This window comes from Pongo abelii, chromosome 21, assembly GCF_028885655.2.
Source record: "Pongo abelii isolate AG06213 chromosome 21, NHGRI_mPonAbe1-v2.0_pri, whole genome shotgun sequence".
NCBI lineage: Eukaryota > Metazoa > Chordata > Mammalia > Primates > Hominidae > Pongo > Pongo abelii.
In genome coordinates, this window is record NC_072006.2 from 54,887,770 (window position 1) to 54,913,283 (window position 25,514).

General features: G+C 49.1%; 2 protein-coding genes across 4 annotated transcripts in view; one reads left to right on the forward strand and one right to left on the reverse strand.

The window, feature by feature from the left end:
- Nucleotides 1-19,131, forward strand: part of PTPN1 (protein tyrosine phosphatase non-receptor type 1) — a 75,781-nt gene extending 56,650 nt beyond the window's left edge. The window contains 7 exon segments of the mRNA NM_001131782.1: nucleotides 1,265-1,363; nucleotides 9,100-9,237; nucleotides 13,003-13,212; nucleotides 13,752-13,913; nucleotides 14,287-14,510; nucleotides 15,845-16,040; nucleotides 17,274-19,131. Of these exon segments, the coding sequence (NP_001125254.1) occupies nucleotides 1,265-1,363; nucleotides 9,100-9,237; nucleotides 13,003-13,212; nucleotides 13,752-13,913; nucleotides 14,287-14,510; nucleotides 15,845-16,040; nucleotides 17,274-17,297 (1,053 nt within the window). The 3' untranslated portion in view covers nucleotides 17,298-19,131.
- Nucleotides 19,132-20,726: 1,595 nt separating this feature from the next.
- RIPOR3 (RIPOR family member 3) overlaps nucleotides 20,727-25,514 on the reverse strand; it is a 106,568-nt gene continuing 101,780 nt past the window's right edge. For 2 of the 3 annotated variants that reach the window (XM_054542322.2, XM_054542321.2), the window contains 3 exons: nucleotides 24,258-24,341; nucleotides 22,390-22,480; nucleotides 20,727-21,922 (listed from right to left, as the gene is read on the reverse strand). In XM_054542322.2, the coding sequence (XP_054398297.1) occupies nucleotides 21,822-21,922; nucleotides 22,390-22,480; nucleotides 24,258-24,341 (276 nt within the window). In that variant the 3' untranslated portion in view covers nucleotides 20,727-21,821. The remainder of the gene's footprint in view (nucleotides 21,923-22,389; nucleotides 22,481-24,257; nucleotides 24,342-25,514) is intronic. The other variant, XM_054542320.2, reaches the window with a different exon arrangement.

A 25,514-nucleotide genomic window follows, 5' to 3' on the forward strand; every position in this document is an offset into this window, starting at 1 on the left:
GAGAAGATTTAAAGAATAAGGAGCTTATGGGCCGGGGACGGTGGCTCACGCCTGTAATCCCAGCACTTTGGGAGGCTGAAGCAGGTGGATCACTTGGGTCAGGAGTTCGAGGCCAGCCTGGCCAACATGGTGAAACCCCGTCTCTACTAAAAATACAAAAATTAGTCGGGTGTGGTGGTGTGCGCCTGTAATCCCAGCTACTTGGGAGGCTGAGACAGGAGAATCGCTTGAAACCGGGAGGCAGAGGTTGCAGTGAGCCAGGATTGCACCACTGCACTCCAGCCTGGGTGATGGAGCGAGACCCTGTCTCAAAAAAAATGAAAAACAAATAAGGAGCTTAGATGAAAATAGATGAGAATGGAAACCATGAGAAGAAGTGATGCTGGCCAAGGACATGACAGGTTCTGATGTGGAGGTGATAGGCAATGTCTCTTCCAGCCACTGCTAATAATTGAGACAAACTCAAGGCATTCGTACCCTGTGTCCAGTAAACATCTGTGCCCATTGCCAGGCGAGCTGGAGTGAAATGGGCCAGCTGCTCAGCAGACACCCTCATGCCCCAGTGACTCTGTTCCCCTTGGGCCACCTCATTGACCATTTGTGTTTCTACATCTCCTCAGTGTGTTGGGCCAAGGATGGAGGCTGTCTGCCATCAGGGTCCTCATTGCTGATGGGAGGAATAGTTGCTGACGTTTCATTGGGTGTTTGCTGTATTCTAGGAACTGTGCTAAGTACTTTATATAAATGAATGTACTTCATTTTCATAGCTCTATGAATAAGGACTATTATTAGTCAAGTAAGCAATGGGGAAACTGGGGCAGGGAGCGATGAAGTGACTTGCCCAAGGTCACAAGATGATGTGATTGGAACCAAGAGAAGTGTCGTGGTTGGTCACGCCCCCACACTGCCTCTCATCTGCACCAAGGAGTTTTGTCCCATAGCCCAAGGGCCTTGGGGACGAATCTCAATGGAGTCCCTTAGCGGGCCTGCCTGAGCCAGAAAGCAGAATCGGCATTTTTCTGTCCTTGGTTGGCCCAGCCCTGAACTGAGATGCGGAAATGGCCTTTCGCTGCCTGATAGAAAATGGAGCTGCAGTTACTGACCACCAGGCAGAGAGAGGTGGGTCCCTGTCCCAGCCTCAGTCACCACTCTGCCTAAGCTGTGGGGACTGAGGGCGCTGTCGCTAACTGACTGCAGAAGGTGAGCACACGCTGTAGCGTGCTATGTTTCAGATGTCACATGTTGTGTTATTGTGTCTTTGCAGGGCCCTTTGCCTAACACATGCGGTCACTTTTGGGAGATGGTGTGGGAGCAGAAAAGCAGGGGTGTCGTCATGCTCAACAGAGTGATGGAGAAAGGTTCGGTAAGTCTCGGATTCATTTGCTGTGTATGTGATCATGCATACCAATCCATATAGTTACCATTTTCGTCCAGATTTTTAAATTATTTTTCTTGCTTTTGTATTTCCTTTACGTAGTATTTTTATTTCAAAAAATTAAAACAGCAGCATATAAATGCATGTTGGTTGTCAACCAGTTAATGAAGTGAATAAAAGGGAGGAGGCGACAGAACTGCACGGACCTCTTCGCCCACGCCTTCTCCAGTGTGGTGCATGTGGCGCTCCGCCCACCTGTGCTGCCTGTGCGGCTCTTGTCACAGTGTGGAGTTGTGTGTGGAGTTATGGAGACCTGCTTTTATCTTGAAAAGCAAGTTCTTAGTGCATCTTCATGGTGTCTGATTTTTTGGCTGGTGAGAGTGTGGCTACCTCTGCGGAGCTGTGGGAGCGGCTGACTACATGAGATTTGCCTCCATTCAATACCTAGACTCTTGCCCTGCCACACCTCTTCGGAGTGAGCATTGACTTCAGGATGTGTGTCATTCTAAGTTCCTGCAACTTTTCAAACACCCCTCGGGCTAATGTGTGGCTGCACGGTGTCCATTTGTGCAGGCCACCACTCCTCTTGCATCTGGGTCTAGCCACCTCTCCTTCTTGATGCGCCATAGTTCATTTTGTACCATGCTTCCAGAATGAGCTTTCTCAAATCCGAGTCTCACCACAGTTCTTCCCAGCTGAAAACCCTTGTGCGATTCCCTTTGCCTCATGGGATAATACGTGATGTGGCTTTACGGAACCCTGCAGGTCTGGCCCTAGGCCCCTGGACACAGCCTCTCACCACTCTTGGAACTTTAGTCAGGACAGACTTTTCTGTTTTTAGTGTCTTACCATGTTCTCTGGGCCGAGGAGTCCCAGTGCCCACACTCATCCCACTTCCAGGCACCCCTGGACGGCTGCCCCCAGCTCCCCAACTGCCTGCGTTCTCCCCTGCCCTCCTCACTCTGTTGGAATAGCTGAGAACAGCCGGTTTCTGGGCAGCCGGTCTCCTGTGCAGACTGTCCGTGTAGACTGTCCGTGTAGACTGTCTGTATAAACTGTCCTGTGTAGATTGTCTGTGTAGACTGTCCTGTGCAGACTGTCCGTGTAGACTGTCTCTGTAGACTGTCTGTATAAACTGTCCTGTGTAGACTGTCCGTGTAGACTGTCTCTGTAGACTGTCCGTGTAGACTGTCTCTGTAGACTGTCCTGTGTAGACTGTCCTGTGTAGACTGTCCATGTAGACTGTCTCTGTAGACTGTCTGTATAAACTGTCCTGTGTAGACTGTCCGTGTAGACTGTCTCTGTAGACTGTCTCTGTAGACTGTCTGTATAAACTGTCCTGTGTAGACTGTCCGTGTAGACTGTCTCTGTAGACTGTCCATGTAGACTGTCTCTGTAGACTGTCCGTGTAGACTGTCTCTGTAGACTGTCTGTATAAACTGTCCTGTGTAGACTGTCCGTGTAGACTGTCTCTGTAGACTGTCTGTGTAGACTGTCCGTGTAGACTGTCTCTGTAGACTGTCCGTGTAGACTGTCCGTGTAGACTGTCTCTGTAGACTGTCTGTATAAACTGTCCTGTGTAGACTGTCCTGTGTAGACTGTCTCTGTAGACTGTCCGTGTAGACTGTCTCTGTAGACTGTCTGTATAAACTGTCCTGTGTAGACTGTCTCTGTAGACTGTCCGTGTAGACTGTCCGTGTAGACTGTCTCTGTAGACTGTCCGTGTAGACTGTCCGTGTAGACTGTCTCTGTAGACTGTCCGTGTAGACTGTCTCTGTAGACTGTCTGTATAAACTGTCCTGTGTAGACTGTCCGTGTAGACTGTCTCTGTAGACTGTCCGTGTAGACTGTCTCTGTAGACTGTCCGTGTAGACTGTCTCTGTAGACTGTCTGTATAAACTGTCCTGTGTAAATTGTCCGTGTAGACTGTCCTGTGTAGACTGTCCATGTAGACTCTCTGTAGACTGTCTGTATAAACTGTCCTGTGTAGATTGTCCGTGTAGACTGTCTCTGTAGACTGTCCGTGTAGACTGTCTCTGTAGACTGTCTGTATAAACTGTCCTGTGTAGACTGTCCGTGTAGACTGTCTCTGTAGACTGTCTGTATAAACTGTCCTGTGTAGATTGTCCGTGTAGACTATCTCTGTAGACTGTCCGTATAAACTGTCCTGTGTAGGTTGTCTGTGTAGACTGTCCGTGTAGACTGTCTCTGTAGACTGTCCGTATAAACTGTCCTGTGTAGATTGTCCGTGTAGACTGTCCTGTGTAGACTGTCCGTGTAGACTGTCTCTGTAGACTGTCTGTATAAACTGTCCTGTGTAGATTGTCCGTGTAGACTGTCCTGTGTAGACTGTCCTGTGTAGACTGTCTCTGTAGACTGTCTGTATAAACTGTCCTGTGTAGATTGTCCGTGTAAACTGTCTCTGTAGACTGTCTGTATAAACTGTCCTGTGTAGATTGTCCATGTAGACTGTCTCTGTAGACTGTCTGTATAAACTGTCCTGTGTAGGTTGTCTGTGTAGACTGTCCGTGTAGACTGTCTCTGTAGACTGTCCGTATAAACTGTCCTGTGTAGATTATCCGTGTAGACTGTCCTGTGTAGACTGTCCGTGTAGACTGTCTCTGTAGACTGTCTGCATAAACTGTCCTGTGTAGATTGTCTGTGTAGACTGTCCTGTGTAGACTGTCTGTGTAGACTGTCTCTGTAGACTGTCTGTATAAACTGTCCTGTGTAGGTTGTCTGTGTAGACTGTCTTGTGTAGATTGTCTGTGTAGACTGTCCTGTGTAGACTGTCCTGTGTAGACTGTCTCTGTAGACTGTCTCTGTAGACTGTCTGTATAAACTGTCCTGTGTAGATTGTCTGTGTAGACTGTCTGTGTAGACTGTCCTGTGTAGGTTGTCTGTGTAGACTGTCCTGTGTAGATTGTCTGTGTAGACTGTCTCTGTAGACCGTCGTGTATAGACTGTCCTGTGTAGACTGTAGACTGTCCTGTGTAGATTGTCTGTGTAGACCATCCTGTGTAGACCATCCCATGTAGCCCATCTGCCCGTGCAGGCGCAGGCCAGCGTTCAGCAGGGCCACAGGCTCCTCGGCCTCCCTGCCCTTGCTGCTCCCCAACACTGCCAGCCCTGCTGCGGGGTCCAGGAGGAGACGGGCTGAGCATCGTGGAGACCAGTAGGAGCGTGTGGCCCAGGAGCAGGGAACTGGGTGTCCCTGGGGCTTGCCAGGTCCAGGCTCAGCTAGGACACTGCTCTCACAGCTGTCCTGGTTGCCTCTGGCCACAGAAGAATGTGAGGGCTCCAGAGAGGCCACCTTTCCAAAAAAAGCACAGTCATGGCCCTAGAGTGTAAAAAATCCAAGTGTTAAGAAGGAACACATCAAAGGAAACTTCAGCAGTGAAAACTTGAAGCATTAACCACAAAGCCTCTGCCTCTACCACACACAAAGAAACGGCTTCAGTTACTTGCAGAAAGTCTTCCTCTTAGGACAGCGCGTGTTTAAAATCATAGGGGTTTGGTTTGTTTTGTTTTGGGGTTGGGGTTTTTTGGGGTTCTTTTTGCCCTTGTCTACTTTTTTAAAAAATGAAAGTATTTATTTGCCCAACAATAACAGATAGGGAGCTTGCCTAAGTGTTCTGTTGATGATATAATGTATCTTGTCTTAGAAAATAACTTTTTCAGTAAAAGGTGGTTTTTAAATTTTTTCTTCCCTCCTTAGTAGCTTGATTAGTAAAATGTGAAGTTACAAATGTGAAGCAAACCCCCACCCTTCACCACTGGTCAGCAATTTTGAGTAAAGAAACAAAGCATCGGGTTCTCACAGCACACACTCTTCGAGGGAAGGGGAAGCCTGGTGGCCTGTGGAAGCCTTCAGCATAGCTCCATCTGCAGGCTTCTGACCCTCAGCAATACTGACACTTGGGCTGGATCATTCTCTGCTAGGGATCCGGGCAGGGAGTGGCCGTGCTGGGCATTGTAGGATGTTTAGCAGCATCTCTGGCCTCTACCCACCAGATGCCAGTAGCACCCCCTCCCCAGATGTGGCAGTCAGATGTGTTTCTGTCTAGACTCCAGACTTTGTCCAATGTCCCCTGGTAGGCCAAATTGCCCCCGGTTGAGAACCACTGCTCTAGATGGTATTGAGGGTTGGGAATTTTAAATCAAGACATTTATTCAGAAATTACCAGATACAGTAGCATTTGCTTTTTATTTATTTCTTTGTTGCTAAGTGTTTGGTAAAACCTCTTTGCTGTGAGCACGAGGTTTGCTTTAGCAATTGTTGTCACATTACAGCAAGGAGCGGTGTCCAGCGCTGTAGTTATGTGTTTGAGCAGTGTCCAGTGCTGTAGTTATGTGTTCCAGCCTCACCAGGCCCTGTGCTTCATTGTCTCCCACTCAAGACTGACCACAAATGGCCCACAGATCCATTGTGACAACCTTTCCTTTTGGGTTACTGGGGAGGCATGGAAAACATGGCTGGTTGGCTTTGCTGTAGTTTACTGTGATAACTGTGCCAGCAGTCCCTGCTTTCCTTTGTTAAGTATCCCATTCCACTCGAGGATTACTTGGGCATGCAGATTGGCGTGAAAAGCAATGTATGGTTTGAGATTGTTAAAGTTTCTTTGGGATCAACATTTTCAATTCTGTATCAGCATTATCCCTCCCAGAGGGTTGGCTGGAAAAAATCATGAGAAGTTACAGTATCTTATTTGCTCAGCTAATCTAATTATGAATGATCCACACAGCTTGTGGTAAAACCAGCTTTTGGGGAGTTTTCATTTAATGCATACTTGTCTTCTGATTTCCTTCCTTCACCAAATAGTGTAGGATGCTCCGTCTTATTTTTGGCAAACATGCCTGTTATCTTTTGGGACCCTGGGCTTCCTGGAAACCAGTTATGCAGAAGATGATTGTGTGTGTTAGACTGGGGTCATCCAGATGGCTAGAGTTCTCACTAGTTCTGTTTAAGGATTGACTTTAGACACGTCAGTGTAGGCTGCACCGTGGCGTAAGGGTTGGGATTGTTGTTTAGAAGGGGGAAGTAAGCAAGGCGAGTTTAATTGGCCATTGCAGAATCTCACCTGTATCTCATTCCTGAAATCCTCACTAAAGCTGCCATTTGCTTTCAGGTGCTTTCATGCACAAGATACTGCATTTTGTATCACAGGGTCTGTATAATTCATTTTTCTCTCGTACTTAGTTCTCTGTGTTAAGAATTACTTAGTTCTCTGTGTTAATAATTTTTGGCGAAATCAAATTACCTGTCACAGGGTTACTGTAGATGTCTTTCATAGGTTTTCTAAACACCACCTGCCCACTTGTTTGGGAAGGCCCCAAGGACTCTTTAACATCTGCCTTCATGGTGGAAACAGCAACTACGAGAGATGCCAGCATGTTGGCACCGCCATGTTCCTCTGGTGCCAACCCAAGATAGGACTCAATTTGAGGCCTGGTGAAGGACTATGTTCTAATAAAAATCCATCTACTTTTCATGGCCGTATATATCAATGTAATAGGGTAACTGGAAATGTGATCTTGTGCCTTTTAAAAATTTTGTGTGTTTAAAACAAAAATTTCTATTGGAAATGACAGAGCATAGCTTGTTGCTGTAGACACCTGAGAGTCCTTAAAAATAAATATTGGGTGATTGACAGTTGTATGACAGAATTCCTCACTTGTACAGTTCCAAAGTCTTAGTCTTTACCCAGATTACAGAGGGTTATTAGGCATTAGGTTTGGTTTTGAAAGTTAGTGCTTGCTGTCTGGAGGTGAGATTTAAGACTCGTCTGCCCTGCTTATGAGATGAGGAACGGTGGCCTCTTCCCCCTGCATTTCTGTTCTTTGCTTCCTTCTCTGCTTATTCTGTGGAATGCCCACGCCAGCACGGGTGGTGTGGAACCTATCAGATCAGTCTCTTGTTTCTGGGGTCTTGAGGCATTATAAGATCTAGTTGTTAGAAGTGTGGGATTAATTCATCTTTTCACATTCTTCTGAGTTCCTGCTTTTAGCTGCCACACCCACTTTGGCTAAGTGGGGGTCTTGCCATGTAATTAGCGCCTCCATGCTGGGTGGCAGAATTGCTTCAATGTTGACAGATTGTCCCATTCAAGAGTTCACTTTTGGCAACTCATCATTGATCCAGGAAGGTGACATGGATGAAACTGGCTAAGACTTCAGACAGGCCTGTGTCCAGATTCTTGAGAAAGCGCTGTTGGTTTCTGGTCTGGCACTGTGAAGTTTGCTGCGATGCTGGCATCACAACCTGGTGTTTCTTAATTTGTTTCTCCCACATTTTGCTTTGGTTTTGTCTTTTGGGCAGCTTCCAGCTTCAGTAGAGCAGGACCAATAGGCATTTGTGGTTCTATATTCACCCTCGTCACGTGCTTCCTGGCTCCTCATTGCCCCCAGATGATGCCACAGGTCCCTGGGCCTGCTGCCAGTCGGCTGTGATCTGGGCCTCTGCTGGCCCCTTCTCCAGCTGCTCTTTTCAGCCTCTTATTTGCAGTCACTGCCTAGGAAATCCTAGTCATCCTTCAAAACCTGCCTCTTGCACAGAGCTTTCTCTGATCTGTCTTTCCTGTAACCTTGGCTGACCTGAAACATTTCCCTTTTCTGAATTCCTGCTGCATGTCCGTAGCATTTCCCCCTCAGCCCTCCCCCATAGTCCACCTTGTCACTGCTGGGCACAGCAATGTCTCCTGACAGACAGCTGGCCCTGAAGTGGTTCCCTTCACCCACACCATCCTTTGCCCCAGAGGAGGTATTGAGTGGGTCAGTGCACGTGAACCACAAGTGTCATTTGCCAAAGAGCTGTTGACACACGCTGACATTTCTTTCACTGAAAATCGTAAGGGCTTTGAGCTTCCCTCTGTCCAGGCACATGGTCAGGCTGACCTGGTAGCTCTGCCCCTGCTGACCTGCCATTTTTATCCACAACAGTTATCCATGAGCAGAAACATTTGTGTAACTGAGGCAGAAACTTAGTTCAAGGAAAATGTCACTAAATTCGAGTCAGTTTTTGTCTTAGATCCTAAATGAAACCAAATTTTCATAAATTTGCTTGTTTTAAAGAAAAATTTAATGAGCAACATTTAAATCGAGAACATCAGATAGTGTCTGAGATTATCAAAATAGAACATCAAAAGTATTTTTCTGAATGAACTGAACCAAACCAGAATGAAAGGGCAAGCCCTGGGGAGCCCATCTCCAAGCCTTCTCTGAAAGGGAGTCTGCGTTTGGTGACAACTGCTCAGCCTCTCCAAAGGGCCTCACCTGCTGTCTCTCCCAGTTTTATTTTTAATTGCCTGTGAGTTTTCTGTGCAGGGTAAGGCACCTAACATTCTATGCCAGCAGCCTGATCAGGTCCTGGGTAATGTTTGAAATGGCTACACAGAGGAGTTTCAAAGCCTTTTATTCAATCTGGCTTCACCTCGTAGACGGTAAGAAAGCATCAGAGCCCTGCAGGACCCCGTTGCCGTGTTTGACTGGGGAGCTGATGGGTTTGGAAGTCTGAGCCCTGTCTGCACAACCTGCCCTGGTCAGCAGCTTCGTGCCCCCACCCCCATCTCCCCATGAGGCAGGCGTCTGTGCTGACCATGGCTTCCATGTTCAGAAACCCCCAGGCCTTTGGGTTATCATGAAGCTTGTGGGATGTGCTCCAAGCCTCCTGCCATAGAAAAACTGCCATATTGCTCACAATAATTCACTGTTATTTGTTCCCCCAGTTAAAATGCGCACAGTACTGGCCACAAAAAGAAGAAAAAGAGATGATCTTTGAAGACACAAATTTGAAATTAACATTGATCTCTGAAGATATCAAGTCATATTATACAGTGCGACAGCTAGAATTGGAAAACCTTACAGTGAGTATGGCACACACTTCAGCACTTCAGGCGGCTACTGGTTCAGATGCCTCTTCCATTATCCCTTGGGTGATATTACCTAATGCCAGTGTTCTTGGCTTTTGTATACCCGAGCAAGATGTGGTTTTGGCACTGTGGTGAGCGGAGCTTACTTGTGTACCTACCGAGTGCCCAGGAAGGGTGGAGGCCACAGTGCTCTCTCTGACCTTTAACAACAGTTAACAATGGTTCTTAGGGAAAGGAGAGTTTCTTACCCAAAAGACTGGTTCCTGCTTGTGCAGCTGCAGAGGGACTGGAGCGGCAGCCTGCAAGTCCCAGTGAAGCATGCTGCCTTCTTTGTGGTCCTCAGTCTTTGAGTCTGAAGAGAGGAAAGAAGGGGTCTAGAGGCTCACTCCAGTTTCATAGCTAGTGAAAGTTTTCTGGGCCAGGTCTTGGGTTTATTTGTTGTGGGAAGAGTTTATAACGCCAGGTACTTGCTTGGTAAAAGTTGGTCTTGGAACGTGGCAAGGCATTGTGGCAAGCAGCACCGCCGCCGAACGCTCTGTTCCTGGGGCTTCGGAATAATTCCCCTGGATCCGTAACTTGGGGGTGTTCATGTCATTCTGGGGAATAGTGGAGGGAGTGCGCAGCAGCACCTGGGGGCACCAGTGAAGAGTGGCCAGCCACCAACCTCTAGAACCTAACTGGGGTCGAATCCTGGCCCCACCTTACCAGCTCATCACAGTGTCTCCGTTTCCTCTTCTGTCAAACTCGGGTTTTGCGAGGGTTCTGGGAGGTCCTATATGGGAAGGGTTAGCAGTTACCGTGGGTGTGTAGCACAGGCTTTATCTGAAGGGAAGGTGGAGCCGTAGGGAGACCATGTGGAGTGGGGCTCCAGGGCTGTGTGGGTGGGGAGGGATCTGCTTCTGGGTGACCCCATGCCTCCCCTTCTCAAGTACTACTTTTTAATCATCATGGCTCCTGCCATTCATTTCATAGTTGATGTAAGCCGGGTGCGGTGGCTCACGTCTTTAATCCCAGCACTTGCGGAGGCTGAGGCCAAGAGGATCACTCAAGGCCAGGAGTTCAAGACCAGCTTGGGCAACATAGCGAGACCCCCGTCTCTACAAAAAAACAAAAACAATTAGCCAGACATCGTGGTGCTCCCCTATAGTCCAGCTACTCAGGAGGCTGAGGCAGGAGGATTGCTTGTGCCCAGGAGTTCAAGGCTGCAGTGAGCTATGCTTGCACCACTGCACTCCAGCCTGGGTGACAGAGCAAGACCCTGTCTCAAAAATAAATAAATTAAAAAAATAGTAGAAGTAAGATCTAGAATGTAGCACGGGTTACCAGGATGTAGGCAAGGGGTTCGGGCTGCCTGGCTCCTGAGGATGGTAGCAGTGTAGCTGCTGCGAGCGCTTTCTGCCCTCTGGTGGTGACCGCGCCAGAGTCACTAGCCCTGCCATAGCCCTGACGGGGCAGAGGGGCTCTGAGTACGGTGGATGGAGGTGCTTTCTGGAAGATTCTCAGGAGTAACATGGGCAGTGTGTTGGAATGTGCTAGAGGATTTATGCAGTAGCCTTTTAAAAGAATGCTTTTTAGCATTTGCAAGCCTGACATTAAGAGTGACTTCTGGGAAACTCTTTGCTTGTTGAGGGAAACTGAATTTCAACAGAGCAGAAGAGCTGTGCGCTTTTTGCTTGGCAGAGTGAATACAGCCAGCTCAGAGGTTTTGATGTTAGGATCTGTTTGCTCCAACGGACTTTGTTTTTAAAAGGCTTTTCTCAGCCATGGCTGTCTGTTCTAGCACAAGGCTGGAATGAATTCCTTGTGAAAGAGGTGAGCAGGTGTGAGGGAGGGTGTCAGTGGGTGGTAACCCACACCTTCAAGGATTAAAGGAAAACTTGCGTTTGGTATGCTTGCTTCTTATTCAATTTTAAAATACATTTTAACGGCCGGGCACGGTGGCTAACACCTGTAATCCTAGCACTTTAGGGGGCTGAGGTGGGTGGATCACGAGGCCAGGAGTTCAAGACCAGCCTGGCCAAGATGGTGAAACCCCGTCTCTACTAAAAATACAAAAAAAAAAAAAAAAAATTAGCCGGGCGTGTTGGCGGGCACCTGTAATCCCAGCTACTCGGGAGGCTGAGGCAGAGAATTGCTTGAACCCAGGAGGCGGAGGTTGCATTGAGCTGAGATCATGCCACTGCATTCCAGCCTGGGGCGACAGAGCGAGACTCTGTCTCAAAATAATAATAATAATTTTTAAAAAATACATTTTAGGTCCTTTTCTTTCCCACCTGCCCCCACCCCCCAAATAGAAGAGGTATTTCTTCTTCTTTAATGTCATTAAGGTTATATGGATACCATTTTCTAGAGAGGAAAGAATGATGGAATTGCCTAGTGTGATTCTAGCAATTAACATACACAAATTTCTCCTTGTTCTGTGCAAGATACTGTATTTAATATTTAATAAACATTAAATATTATTTATTAGTGTATTTAATGGCTGAGGCAGGGTTAAATATGTATTATTTTCATCCCAGCAGAGTCGGGGGAGGTCCTAGTAACTATGCCATGAGCTCTGTGAGGGTGAGGTGGTGTCTTTGCCCCCGCCTCCCTGGCACGGTAACTGGCACATGATTGGCATAGTGTGGACATTCGTCAAGTGAAGGAAGGCATCATGAGCAGATCTCTGGCCTGAATCCTTCTGCCATCAGCTGCTCTCCAGGTGGCCCTGGCACTGAGCCACAGGGAAACGCTCCAGGCTGGTATGGTTCCTGTCTGTGGCTGTCTTCCCGGGCCCATGTTAGGAGACTTTCACTTCCAGAGCCCTTTCCCTCTCAGGGCCTTGCTTACCAAGTGGCTCGTTCCCATTTACTAGGAGCTCTTAGGTCATTGAAGATGTTGCGTACTCCCCCCAGCAAGGGCTGCCTTTTGATCACAGCCGCCAGAAGCCTCAAGGAAGGAGCAGAGCTGGAAACAGACCCCAGGCCATTGTTTCTGTTCCTCTGGGGCAGACCCAGCCAGGGGAAGAGACATTCTGGGAGAAGGGGTGGGGTCCACCTTTCAAAAGTGTCTGCAGTAGGCTCTGAGCATGGACTGTCTGCCTCCAAACGTCCACCTCCTCATTGGAAAATGGATGGGAGCACCTGCCTGGAGCAGCAGTGGAAGAGCGCGGCGCCAGCACGCAGGACACACACTCGGTTCATGGGCTGATGCTGTCGCATTGACCGCCTCTTCAGCTGGGTGTTGAGCCACACCTTGGAGTCACCAGTCTTTGGAGACCAAGTCTGTTACTTTTTTCTCTAAAGTGACAATCCTCTGAAACCTCCAGATCATCTTGAAGCCCCGCCTGAAAGTTGCCCAGAGCCAGTGCCTCACCTGCTGTTCCTTGTTCACTTTTTCACGGGAGGCCTTGCAGGGCTTTATGACAAGATTTTGTAGGTAGCTGCCCAGCATCATTGTGACTCATGAGACAGAGAGAAACCAGTTGTAACCATGTAGACGGTGGAAGTGATAGGGAGAAAAGAGGTGAGGGGACTCTTCAATCCGAAGGGAAATGAAGTCTAAGCAGGAGCACCCTGCAGGTTCAGTGTCAAGCTCAGGGCCTGGCCCCAGGGCATGGTATTTGTTGACTGGGTGTGTGGACCCTGGGAGAAAGTCTGAGAATTAATGTTCCTCTTAGAGGTAGATGAGTGGAAGGTGACTCTGTGTGTACTTGGAATTAGTGATTTCTGTACAGGTGATTCTTTTAGAATCATCATGAGTATTTTTCTCTTTCAGACCCAAGAAACTCGAGAGATCTTACATTTCCACTATACCACATGGCCTGACTTTGGAGTCCCTGAATCGCCAGCCTCATTCTTGAACTTTCTTTTCAAAGTCCGAGAGTCAGGGTCACTCAGCCCGGAGCACGGGCCCATCGTGGTGCACTGCAGTGCAGGCATCGGCAGGTCTGGAACCTTCTGTCTGGCTGATACCTGCCTCTTGCTGGTAAGGAGGCCCTTGCGGGCGCCCTGGGGAGCTCCTCCACCTGCTCTGCTGTGATGTTTTTTCCTAAGTAGAAACTGAAGCACTCCTCTTCCAAAATACAGACTCACTGTGTTAGTCTGTTTTTGCGTTACTAATAAAGGCATACCTGAGACTCGGTAATTTGTAAAGAAAAGAGGTTTAACTGGCTCCCAGTTCTGCAGGCTGTACAAGCATGGCACCAGCATCTGCTCGGCTCCTGGGGAGGCCTCAGGGAGCTTCCAGTCATGGTGGAAGGTGAAGGGGAGCAGGAGCAAGAGATGGGGGAGGTCCCAGACTCTTAACAACCCGATCTCTTGTGAATGCATTGCCTCAGGGAGGGCACCAAGCCTTTCATGAGGGACCTGTCCCCCTGACCCAGACACCTCCCACCCAGCCCCACCTCCAACACTGGGGATCACATTTCAGCATGAGATTGGGAGGGGACAGACATCTAACCGTGTTATTAACGTTGCCCTTGAGAATTGGACCTGGCTGACTTATATTTCCTCTCTGGCTTTCAGATGGACAAGAGGAAAGACCCTTCTTCCGTTGATATCAAGAAAGTGCTGTTAGAAATGAGGAAGTTTCGGATGGGGCTGATCCAGACAGCAGACCAGCTGCGCTTCTCCTACCTGGCTGTGATCGAAGGTGCCAAATTCATCATGGGAGACTCTTCCGTGCAGGTCAGCATTGCCTTTGTTTGAATCCAGGTGTGACCATTTTAACTTTTTTGTCTTTGAAGGAGGCTGTCAGTTGTAAAAGTTCAAACACCGTCTGGCGTCAGGGGAAATAGCTACCCTTCGTGTTTAAAATAGCTAGAAAGTTGTCAAAATGTTGACCATGTTGCACTTTGTGCCTTTGAAGTGCTCACACAGAGAGCATTGATAGGAAGATGAGACTTTATTTTCAAAAGATTTCATCTTCCAAGTACATGGCTGCAGCCCTGAGAGGCCGAGAGCCCCTCGCCAAGCCGTCACCTCTGCTCAAGCAAAGGGATTTCCTGACAAACCAGCCAAAGTGAACACTAATAGGACTTCCTCTTGCTGCTCTTTCAAGGATCAGTGGAAGGAGCTTTCTCACGAGGACCTGGAGCCCCCACCCGAGCACGTCCCCCCACCTCCCCGGCCACCCAAAAGAATCCTGGAGCCACACAATGGGAAATGCAGGGAGTTCTTCCCAAATCACCAGTGGGTGAAGGAGGAGACCCAGGAGGATAAAGACTGCCCCATCAAGGAAGAAAAAGGAAGCCCCTTAAATGCCGTACCCTACGGCATGGAAAGGTAATATGATTGGGTCCCAGCTTGTTGGGGTGAGGGGAAATGACCTTCTGTTCTAGAAACACATGCTGGTACTGAAACCCTGTGGACGCAGCCTCCTGTTGGCAACCAGCGCTTCCGCATCCTTGGGGAACAGGGCGTGTGGACCACAGCCACTCCACTCCTGGCTGCGGGAGGTCCGGTATTGGGCACAGGGTAGCTGCGGGACATGAGCCACTTCTGTGGGCTTCTGGTGCCACCTTGTGGTGCTTGTTGGAATGAGGGGCTCGGAGCCACTGAGTAGGGTTTTTCTGCCCCCTGACGATAGCGCCCTCCCCCAGGTTTCCGGACAGTCCTGAAATGTGATGTCCAGGCTTGACCATGTGCCCTCAGTCCCCACAGTGGGCCTTTGGGGAATGTAACCTTTTTTCTGTGGTCTTGATTAAATCCCATTTAACTTCCTTGCAGGTTAACAACCATTATTGAGTACCTATTGCTATGTGTGGTGTACTGAGTTAACTAGAACACCACTGGTCCCCTGGTCTGTGTTCTAGACCATCTTGCTGGGAAAGAGGCAGACCCAAAGCATATTTTGGTGGGAGCCCATGGACAGTGATGTGATAGAGGTGTCCAGGGAAGGCTGCTTGCAGTAGGTGGCCATGCACGGAAAGTTTGCAGAATGAGCAGGTGTTAGTTCCAGCTGGAGATGACTGCCGGCTGTGCCCTTGGTACCTGCTTTCTGGAGGGAAGTTTTAAGACGTGTGCATACTTGACCCAGCAGTTGTGTACATGGAGAAATTTACCCTGCAGCGACTCTCAAAACAAGCGTGTAAAGATGTGTATAGGTAGTTGTGTGTGTTGTGGCATTGTTTGTAGTAGTGAAAAATTAGAGACAGGCCAATGATATAACCAGGGACCTGATCAATTACGTTCTCTCCCAGTGTTGGGATATTCTATAGCTCTTAAAGAATGAGATCTGGGTGTACTGATGTGGCCAGACATTGCAATTGCAGTACGTGAGAAGGCAAATCATACAATAGTGTGTACACCAGTGGGTCCTCCAGCCAGATAAATCCTCACAGTGACCAGTCGCCCCGGCACCTTGTGAACCCTACCCTGGGTGTGGGTGCTATCTGAAGTACCTGGGGGAGGGGGTGACAAGTGGACTTCAGGCTGATGTGGGCTCTGGCCTGGCCCTCCCTCCAAGCAGAGGGGGCTGGCTCGCTGGAAGGTTAACATCATCCAACTCTGTCTACACGTGGCTTGTTTTTTCCTAGAATTCCTGCCACAGTAGCAGCATCCCTTCCATTCATTTTCTCCAAAGTGAGTAACCCATCTCTGCCCCTCTGATTCCTCAGCATGAGTCAAGACACTGAAGTTAGAAGTCGGGTCGTGGGGGGAAGTCTTCGAGGTGCCCAGGCTGCCTCCCCAGCCAAAGGGGAGCCGTCACCACCTGAGAAGGATGAGGACCATGCACTGAGTCACTGGAAGCCCTTCCTGGTCAACATGTGCGTGGCTACGGTCCTCACGGCCGGCGCGTACCTCTGCTACAGGGTATGTTTCCACTGACAGACGCGCTGGCGAGATGCTCGTGTGCAGAGAGCACTGGCTGCTAGCCCGATGGTAGGATTCAGTTCTGTGGTGCATCTGAGCCAGTCTCAGAAGAAACAGATCAAAGGTTTTTAAAGTCTGGAACTGTGGAAGGGCTAACAAGAGAATTAAGGATCGATACACTGGGGTTTTAAGGAGCCCTCTGGTCCCAAGAATATAAGAGTCTAATCTCAGGGCCTTAACCTATTCAGGAGTAAGTAGAGAAAATGCCAAATACGTCTGTTTCTCTCTCTCTCTTTTTTTTATATTCCTTTGTTTTTGGAAAAAAATAGAATTACAACACATTGTTGTTTTTAACCTTTATAAAAAACAGCTTTTTCTTGTTTCTGGAACAAAAAAAAACAAAGTAGGCACTTATGAAACTTTCTCATACCCTTAGGTGATGTAATCAGCTATATAATTTATATTTGATTTCCCAGGGAAGGAATCCCAAACTTTTACGAATGTAAACTCCCTTGGAGAAGAGGGTTAGGACGCTGTTGCGCTCAAGCCCCCCTCAGCTGTGTGCACACTGAGCCAGGACAGGGTCTTTGAGCTTTCCCACTGTAAGAAGAACAGCAACAAAAGGCCGTCTAGAAAAACAGAACCTGCCTCTGCTTCTGCTCAGGGTGTCCCCGCTGGGTTTCCATTGTCCTTTCTCCATTGCTCCCTCCTGTGACAGCCATCTTGCTCATGTACCAGCCCTCATCACCCCATCCCCATAAATGGGTGTCCTCGAGGCCTCTGCCTGGGGGTCAGAGGTCACCACAGGGTGGCCATCGGCATGTCAACCTGCTGTTAATTCAGAGGAGTGGGCTCCACCTCATTGGGAGAAGTGCCATTTCAGCAGAAATCCACACGTTAGACGTGTGTTGCTGTTAAGTAAGGGGAAGAGAGAGGACTAGCCTCAGAGCTCTGGCCATGGAAATGACCTCCTAAGACTTTTTCATCGTTTTAAATATTTTACCTCTTTCCAGGTGGCCATCTGAGTACATCAGATGGTTTTGCAAAATGCAAACAATTTTTTCCTTGGGGATGAGTTTTGGGGAGAGGGGGCTACTGTAAAAAATAAAACCAAAACCCCCTTTGCTCCCTCGGAGGTTGAAGTTGCCGGGGGGTGTGGCCGGGGTCATGCATGAGGCGACAGCTCTGCGGGTGCGGGTCTGGGCTCATCTGAACTGTTTGGTTTCATTCCAGTTCCTGTTCAACAGCAACACATAGCCTGACCCTCCTCCACTCCACCTCCACCCACTGTCCGCCTCTGCCCGCAGAGCCCACGCCCGACTAGCAGGCATGCCGCGGTAGGTAAGGGCCGCCGGACCGCGTAGAGAGCCGGGCCCCGGACGGACGTTGGTTCTGCACTAAAACCCATCTTCCCCGGATGTGTGTCTCACCCCTCATCCTTTTACTTTTTGCCCCTTCCACTTTGAGTACCAAATCCACAAGCCATTTTTTGAGGAGAGTGAAAGAGAGTACCATGCTGGCGGCGCAGAGGGAAGGGGCCTGCACCTGTCTCGGGGCTCGCCCCACCCAGGGCTCCCTCCTGGAGCATCCCCGGTGGGCGGCACACCAACAGCCCCCCTTGAATCTGCAGGGAGCAACTCTCCACTCCATATTTATTTAAACAAATTTTTCCCCAAAGGCGTCCATAGTGCACTAGCATTTTCTTGAACCAATAATGTATTAAAATTTTTTGATGTCAGCCTTGCATCAAGGGCTTTATCAAAAAGTACAATAATAAATCCTCAGGTAGTACTGGGAATGGAAGACTTTGCCATGGGCCTGCTGCGTCAGACCAGTACTGGGAAGGAGGACGGTTGTAAGCAGTCATTATTTAGTGATATTGTGGGTAACGTGAGAAGATAGAACAATGCTATAATATATAATGAACACGTGGGTATTTAATAAGAAACATGATGTGAGATTACTTTGTCCCGCTTATTCTCCTCCCTGTTATCTGCTAGATCTAGTTCTCAATCACTGCTCCCCCGTGTGTATTAGAATGCATGTAAGGTCTTCTTGTGTCCTGATGAAAAATATGTGCTTGAAATGAGAAACTTTGATCTCTGCTTACTAATGTGCCCCATGTCCAAGTCCAACCTGCCTGTGCATGACCTGATCATTACACGGCTGTGGTTCCTAAGCCTGTTGCTGAAGTCATTGTCGCTCAGCAATAGGGTGCAGTTTGCCAGGAATAGGTATTTGCCTAATTCCTGGCATGACACTCTAGTGACTTCCTGGTGAGGCCCAGCCTGTCCTGGTACAGCAGGGTCTCGCTGTAACTCAGACATTCCAAGGGTATGGGAAGCCATATTCACACCTCACGCTCTGGACATGATTTAGGCAAGCAGGGACACCCCCCGCCCCCCACCTTTGGGATCAGCCTCCGCCATTCCAAGTCAACACTCTTCTTGAGCAGACCGTGATTTGGAAGAGAGGCAACTGCTGGAAACCACACTTCTTGAAACAGCCTGGGTGACGGTCCTTTAGGCAGCCTGCTGCCGTCTCCGTCCCGGTTCACCTTGCTGAGAGAGGCGCGTCTGCCCCACCCTCGAACCCTGTGGGGCCTGATGGTGCTCACGACTCTTCCTGCAAAGGGAACTGAAGACCTCCACATTAAGTGGCTTTTTAACAAGAAAAACACGGCAGCTGTAGCTCCCGAGCTACTCTCTTGCCAGCATTTTCACATTTTGCCTTTCTCGTGGTAGAAGCCAGTACAGAGAAATTCTGTGGTGGGAACATTGGAGGTGTCACCCCGCAGAGCTGTGGTGAGGTGTGGATAAGGCTTAGGTGCCAGGCTGTAAGCATTCTGAGCTGGGCTTGTTGTTTTTAAGTCCTCTATATGTATGTAGTAGTTTGGGTGTGTATATATAGTAGCATTTCAAAATGGACGTACTGGTTTAACCTCCTATCCTTGGAGAGCAGCTGGCTCTCCACCTTGTTACACGTATGTTAGAGAGGTAGCGAGCTGCTCTGCTATATGCCTTAAGCCAATATTTACTCATCAGGTCATTATTTTTTACAATGGCCATGGAATAAACCATTTTTACAAAAATAAAAACAAACAAAAAAAGCAAGGTGTTTTGGTATAATACCTTTTCAGGTGTGTGTGGATACGTGGCTGCATGACCGGGTGGGCGGGGTGGGGGCGTGTCTCAGGGTCTTCTGTGACCTCACAGAACTGTCAGACTGTACAGTTTTCCAACTTGCCATATTCATGATGGGTTTGCATTTTAGCTGCAACAATAAAATTTTTTTCTAAAGAACATGAATTTGGGGTGCTTCCCATTTTTTTTTCTTTGCTTAATAGAGCTAAACCAGGATGAGTAACTCCTGTTTCTTTCCATCCCTGTTGATGTGAAACAGATGTTGTCAATCAGCTGGGGTTAGAGTTTTCCCACTTCTAAGAATTAACCTCAGCATCCCTGCATTGCCAGCACCCTCAGGCTGGAGCGCTTTCCTCGACTGTGAGCTTATTGAACACCTTAGGCCTCAGCCCATTTCCTTCCCAAATCGACGCTCTGCCTGTGTAGGGCCCTCGGATAACTTAACAAACTTACCAGTGTTGTTTGAAGAACAGTGTTTTGAGTTGTAATCTCAAAACCATATCCCTTACCCAATTACTTGTAAGACACAATGGTTACCGCATCTCAGTACATAAAGTCCATTTGATATAGAATTGACTTAGAAATAAGATAAAAAATTAGTATAGGTTTTCATTTGTGTATAAAATTAAACAATGTAAATTCCCCCCAAAGTGATTTTTTTTGACTTTTTGTTTTGAAGTAATTTTGGACTTGGAAAATGTTGCCAAAATAGTACGAAGAGTTCCCTAGTACCCTCGAAAGTTCCTCGACTGTTTCAAAGCTGGCTGCAGGCCCAGGCTCATGAGACTGGGAAGAGGACAGGCTGTGGCCATGTGGCCCCACAGGGGCCTGGGGCTGCAGATGTCAGTGTGGCTTCCACCGTTTCGGGTATAAAAAAGGGCATCTAAGCTTTCAAGAAGAGGGAGGATGCTCTAGGGCAGCAGTCCCTAACCTTTTTGGCACCAGGGACCGGTTCCACGGAAGACAATTTTTCCACAGGCCTGGGGGTGGTGAGGGATGGTTTTGGGATAGAAACTTCCACCTCAGATCATCAGGCATCAGATTCTCATAAGGAGCTTGCAACCTGATCTCTCGCACCCATGCAGTTCACAATAGGGTTCACGCTCCTATGAGAACCTGATGCTGCAGCTGATCTAACAGGAGGTGGAGCTCAGGCGGTAATGCTCGCTTGCCACTCACCTCCTGCCACGCAGTCCAGTTCCTAACAGGCCTCAGGCCAGTACCGGTCTGTGGCCTGGGGGTTGAGGACCCCTGCTCTAGGCTGGTACTGCTGATGCTTTAAAAGAGAGGGTTTGCCAGAAATCAGATGGGATAAAAGGGCAAAGGCCGTGCCACAGAGTGCCCATATAGGGGAGAGCACGCCTGGAGCCTTCGAGAGCATGTAGAGAAGCCCGGAGACTGCGTTTACTGGAGCTGCTGCCTGAGGCCACCCTCCAAGTGTCCCCATAGCGCACCACAAGACCACAGGAGTGACCACCTCACTGGCAGGTATTTGGGGAAACAACCGCTGTCTACTCTTTTGGGTAAAAAGTGAAACACCAATTAAAATAGTTTAGTTTAATTGAAATTTCAGAAAATTGAACATATGAACAAGGCAAATAAATACTAAGTTAAACAAAAACACAAAATATGTACAGGAAGTATCGATGAGAATGTTCAAGTTAAAGTTCTCCAATGCCATTGCTACAGCAACCTCAAACCCTAGGTTCTCTCTTCACTATTAACACAGACATCTCAGGACATGGTTTGCTTTTTTTAAAGACTTAAATAGGAAACTAATTTTCTTTCTTTAAAGCAATTGCGTTCCTCAGTGAACTCTTTCTTTAGGCCAGTTGATGGCTTCTTAGCGGTTTACTGATGAGACCCTAGGGTAGCTTCCGAAGCTGGATTGATTGCATTTGGGTGTGGATGGCCAAAGTGAGTGGCCCTACTGCCCGTGCTGCTCAGGGCTCCTGGGCTGATGTCGTGGCTTCTCCCCTTTGTGCTGCTGAACATAGGGAAAGTGAGGTTCACAGTCTACCAGCCGCTGTCTGTGAGCTCCACCAGCACTCTGGCTGCAGGTCAGGCTGAGAGTGTGGTTGTAGAAACCCTGGCTTTGTGCCTTCCCACCTTCTCCAGCTCACCAAGGTGACACCTGGCTGCTGCTGAAATGGCCTGAGCAGTCTTGCATTAGCAGGGCCAGCCACCTGCCAGCCTGCTGCATCCCAGTGCCTATTGACGCAGAAGTGCCGAGCAGCTGACCGGCAGCGAGGCCTGGAGTTCTACACACTTGTCTTGGAGCCTTTTATTTAGGGCCTCAACTTGCCTGACCTTGGCCCTTTTGTAGGTGGCCACCTAGTGTGGCTCAGCTCTGCATCTCGGGGAAGGTCACACAGACCCTCAGCCAGAAGTCGAGCGCTCCGTTGAGGCCGTGCAGCCCCTGGAATGCTGTACCTTTGCCTTGCTTTTTTCTGCTTCTGTACAAAAGACCAGCCCATGCCCTGGGGCTGGGTCAGTGGCCGGAGCCTCAGGTAGAGCTCTGGGCGGCTCACACTCCTGGAGGAGTGCACAGCACCATTACCCAGAGTGCAGGCTATGTCCAGGCCAGGCAGCAGCAAAAAAAACCGATGTGAGATTTGTGCTCATCAGCCAGGATTTTTTAAAATATTGTGATTTCAACATCTGCCTCCTGGCAAAAGACTTCTCTTTGTTCTGAGCAGAGCTTGTCCATCTTCTCAAAAGCTAACCGTCCTTTTTCACCTGAAATAGCAAAGGGACCTGTCAGCAGGTTGGATCCTGCCTTGGCACTTCCAACTCTCCTGGGCCAGGGTAGCCCTAGTGCTTAGTGACTGTGGGTCTCAGTGGTCTCTGCAAAGCGGCAGGGGAGGGAGTATGTGTGGGAGCCCCCACTTGGTGACTCACATGGCCTGGGGGCCTTGCCTTTACCTCTAGGATGTTCTGCTGAATGGGAACCCTGCCTTGCCTCTGGCTTCTATCCCAAAGGTCTAAGAAGATAGCGAACACTCCCTGTCACCCCAGCCATGAAGGAGGCCTGCCTTGGCAGGATGCTACAAAGGGTGGAGGTCGGCTCTGTGCCAGGGCTGCTAACGGTGCCCATCCCGGGTGCCCCAGAGCTGTTCTGCCTGCTGGGAGAGCTGGGCGTGGCCTCTCGCAGATTCTAAGGGCCCCAGGAACCCCGCTGCACTGCACAGATTGTGCCACTTTACCGAACGACAGTGTGGTTTCCCGGGCTGCCGCCCGCACGGCCTCCAGGTCAGACTGGCACAGGCTGGCAATCTGGTCGATGCTTTCAATGCCCTGTTCGAGATTAGGAGCAAAAGAATCCTTTAGGGGGCCTTCTCAACAGCAGGTAGAGTCCACTTAGTGGCCCTGCAGGGCCAGTCCTAGCGTGGTCTCTGGGGCCTCAGCCCCTTACTTTTCTCCAGGCTTCCAGGTTTTTTAGGTGACCTCAGGTTCATGAGAGACACCTCTGGACTCTGGAAGCATCTCGCCTCTTCAGCCCTGACACCTGCTAGGGAGCCAGGCTGTTAGCAGAACTCCGTCTTCCTGGATGCCTGCTGAAAGGCTAGAATTGAAAAGGGAGACGTGCTGCTTTCTGGACCTTCCTGCCTCCCTCACGCTCTCCTTGCCCTGCTCTCCAGGGCAGCCTGTGCCAGTACTTCGCCCGACTCAGGCACATGCCCCCGGGCTGCTCCTGCAGGCCAAGGACTGGCACGCGCTGCGGCGCCCTCTACTGGGCACCTGGCCCTCGCTGGTTTTCTGATCCTAACCAGCTTCTCCTCTTAGAATTTCCTGTTGATCCATCCCAGAATGAATGGGAGTTCAATCGGTATTGAACTATCTTTCATCTAGCAACTGTGCAATTCCAAATGCAGGTGAGGCTGAGGGAAAGCGGGCATCCCCTCACATCCATGGGATCTATGTGTGGGTTGTATCAAGAGTCTCAAAAATACTCATATTCTGTGGTCCTAGAATTGGGTCTAGCCTAAGGAAATAATTCAGAACTCCATGTTTTTTTAAAGCTTTATGCACAAACATGATCATAATGACATGATTTATGATAAAATTGGATGAAGAAAACTATTTCCTATGAAAGCAGCTGAGTAGGTTAAATTAAGGTATATACTTGATAGCCCCTTCATAAAGAATTCTAAAGTGAAAAAAAACAAAAAACAAAAAACACCACAAATAAAGAATTCTAGGCCAGGCGTGGTGGCTCACGCCTGTAATCCCAGCACTTCGGGAGGCCGAGGCGGGCAGATCACGAGGTCAGGAGATCGAGACCATCCTGGCTAACACAGGTAAAACCCCGTCTCTACTAAAAATACAAAAAAATTAGCCGGGTGTGGTGGCGGGCCCCTGTAGTCCCAGCTGCTGGGGAGGCTGAGGCAGGAGAATGGTGTGAACCCAGAAGGTCGTGCCACTGCACTCCAGCCTGGGTGACAGAACAAGACTCCGTCTCAAAAAAAAAAAAAAAAAGAATTCTAAAGTGCTGCCAGTCTAACACAAAATGTTCTTATTTTTTGACTGTTTTAAAACTGTGTTTGGATCAACAATTTTAAATGCTCACACACACCCACAAACTTTTAAAAGAAGCATACCGAAAATGTCAACCATTGTTTCTGCTACATTCTAGTAGGATGATGGATAACTTTCTTTTCTATCTCTGTATTTTATGACTTTTTTTTTTTTTTTTTTTTTTTTGAGATGGAGTCTTGCTCTGTCGCACAGGCTGCAGTGCAGTGGCACGATCTCAGCTCACTGCAACCTCTGCCTCCCGGCTTCAAGTCCCGAGTAGCTGGGACTACAGGCATGTGCCACCAGGCCTAGCTAATTTTGTGTGTGTGTGTGTGTGTGTATTAGTAGTAGAGATGGAGTGTCGCCATGTTGGCCAGGCTGGTTTCGAACTCCTGACCTCAGGTGATCTGCCTGCCTTGGCCTCCCAAAGTGCTGAGATTACTGGCGTGAGCCACCACGCCCAGCCCCAGTGGAATCATTTTGAAGTTAACTAACCTTAACCCTAACCACAAGCAGGCTTTTCTGTCAGCCACTAATGGGGAAATGTCAGGCTCACCTTGAGGTGTTTGAGCGCTAGGCACGCAGCCTGCTGGAGCCTTGCGTCGTTCTCTGCCAGGGCGTTGGTGTAGAAGAGCAGAGCCTGGGGAGAGTAAGGAGGCTGTGAACGGAGGGGTAAGCAGAAGCAGAGTCCATGGCTCCAGGTCCATCAGCCGCCAGGTGCCGACAGTAAGGCACACTGTGCCCATCTTTCTCTAAACAACGTTCAGGACATGATCGGTCCATCTTTGGGCCAGGTGTACACAGTCACAAGATCAATGCTGTGGTGTTTAATTTATCCCTAAAAACAGATCCCAGGGCTAATACAATGAAGAAAGCTCTTTTTGTCTAATAATATTCCGGAAGTGCATTCTGAAACTGCTGTCTGTAAAATGCTGAATCAGAGAAATCAGATGCCCAGCTCAGAACAACAGAACTGATCATCCCATGTGCGTTGCCCTCTTCAGCTGAAAACGGGCAAGGCTGCTGCCTCGGGCCAGAGGGAAACCTGCCTATTCCCCTCAGCCCTCCTGTCCAGTCCCAGCGGTGACCCTGCCCTCTTCGGTCTCACGACCGTGGCCACATCAGTTCATGTCTTTGGGCCTAACTTGACTCAGCTGAAAACAAAGCTGGCACTTGCTTCATGTGTTTTTGTAGGGTTTGTTAGAAAGCACGCGGGGTTGTGCCTGGCCTGCAGGGGAGTCCAGCGTCTGCGGCCGCAAAGGGAAACCTAGGAGTGGGTTTGCGCTCACTCAGTTGAGTGGCTGCACCTTCAACTGCACGGGTGGGGCGATGGAGGGGCCCCGGTGTAGAGTTGGCTCCAGGGACCTGGGCCCAGAGCCAAAAGAGAATGGCCGCCTTTCCATCTGCAGGTGGCTCTCCAAAGTGTCGGCTGCTTTGGGAAGACAGGGAGACTGGGAGTAGGATGGGGTCCTCCTACACAGGGCTCTGCTGAAGGCTGTCAGTGTGGAAGTGTCACACTGCCCACTGCCTCTAACCCCAGGATCCCAGGTCATGGCAGCCCACTCCTTCCTCAGCACCCTCATCTGAGGCCAAGCAATCTGTCACTGGGTTGGCCCCCACCTCAGTGTTTCCTACTCTCTAAAGTCTGTCACATGAAGATGAAGGCCCTTTTTTTTTTTTTTTTTGAGACAGAGTCTCACTTCGTTGCCCAGGCTGGGGTGCAGTGGCACAATCTCGGCTCACCGCAGCCTCTGCTTCCCATGGAGGCCTTGTTTATATACCCCCATACCCACAAAACAAAATACACCTGACT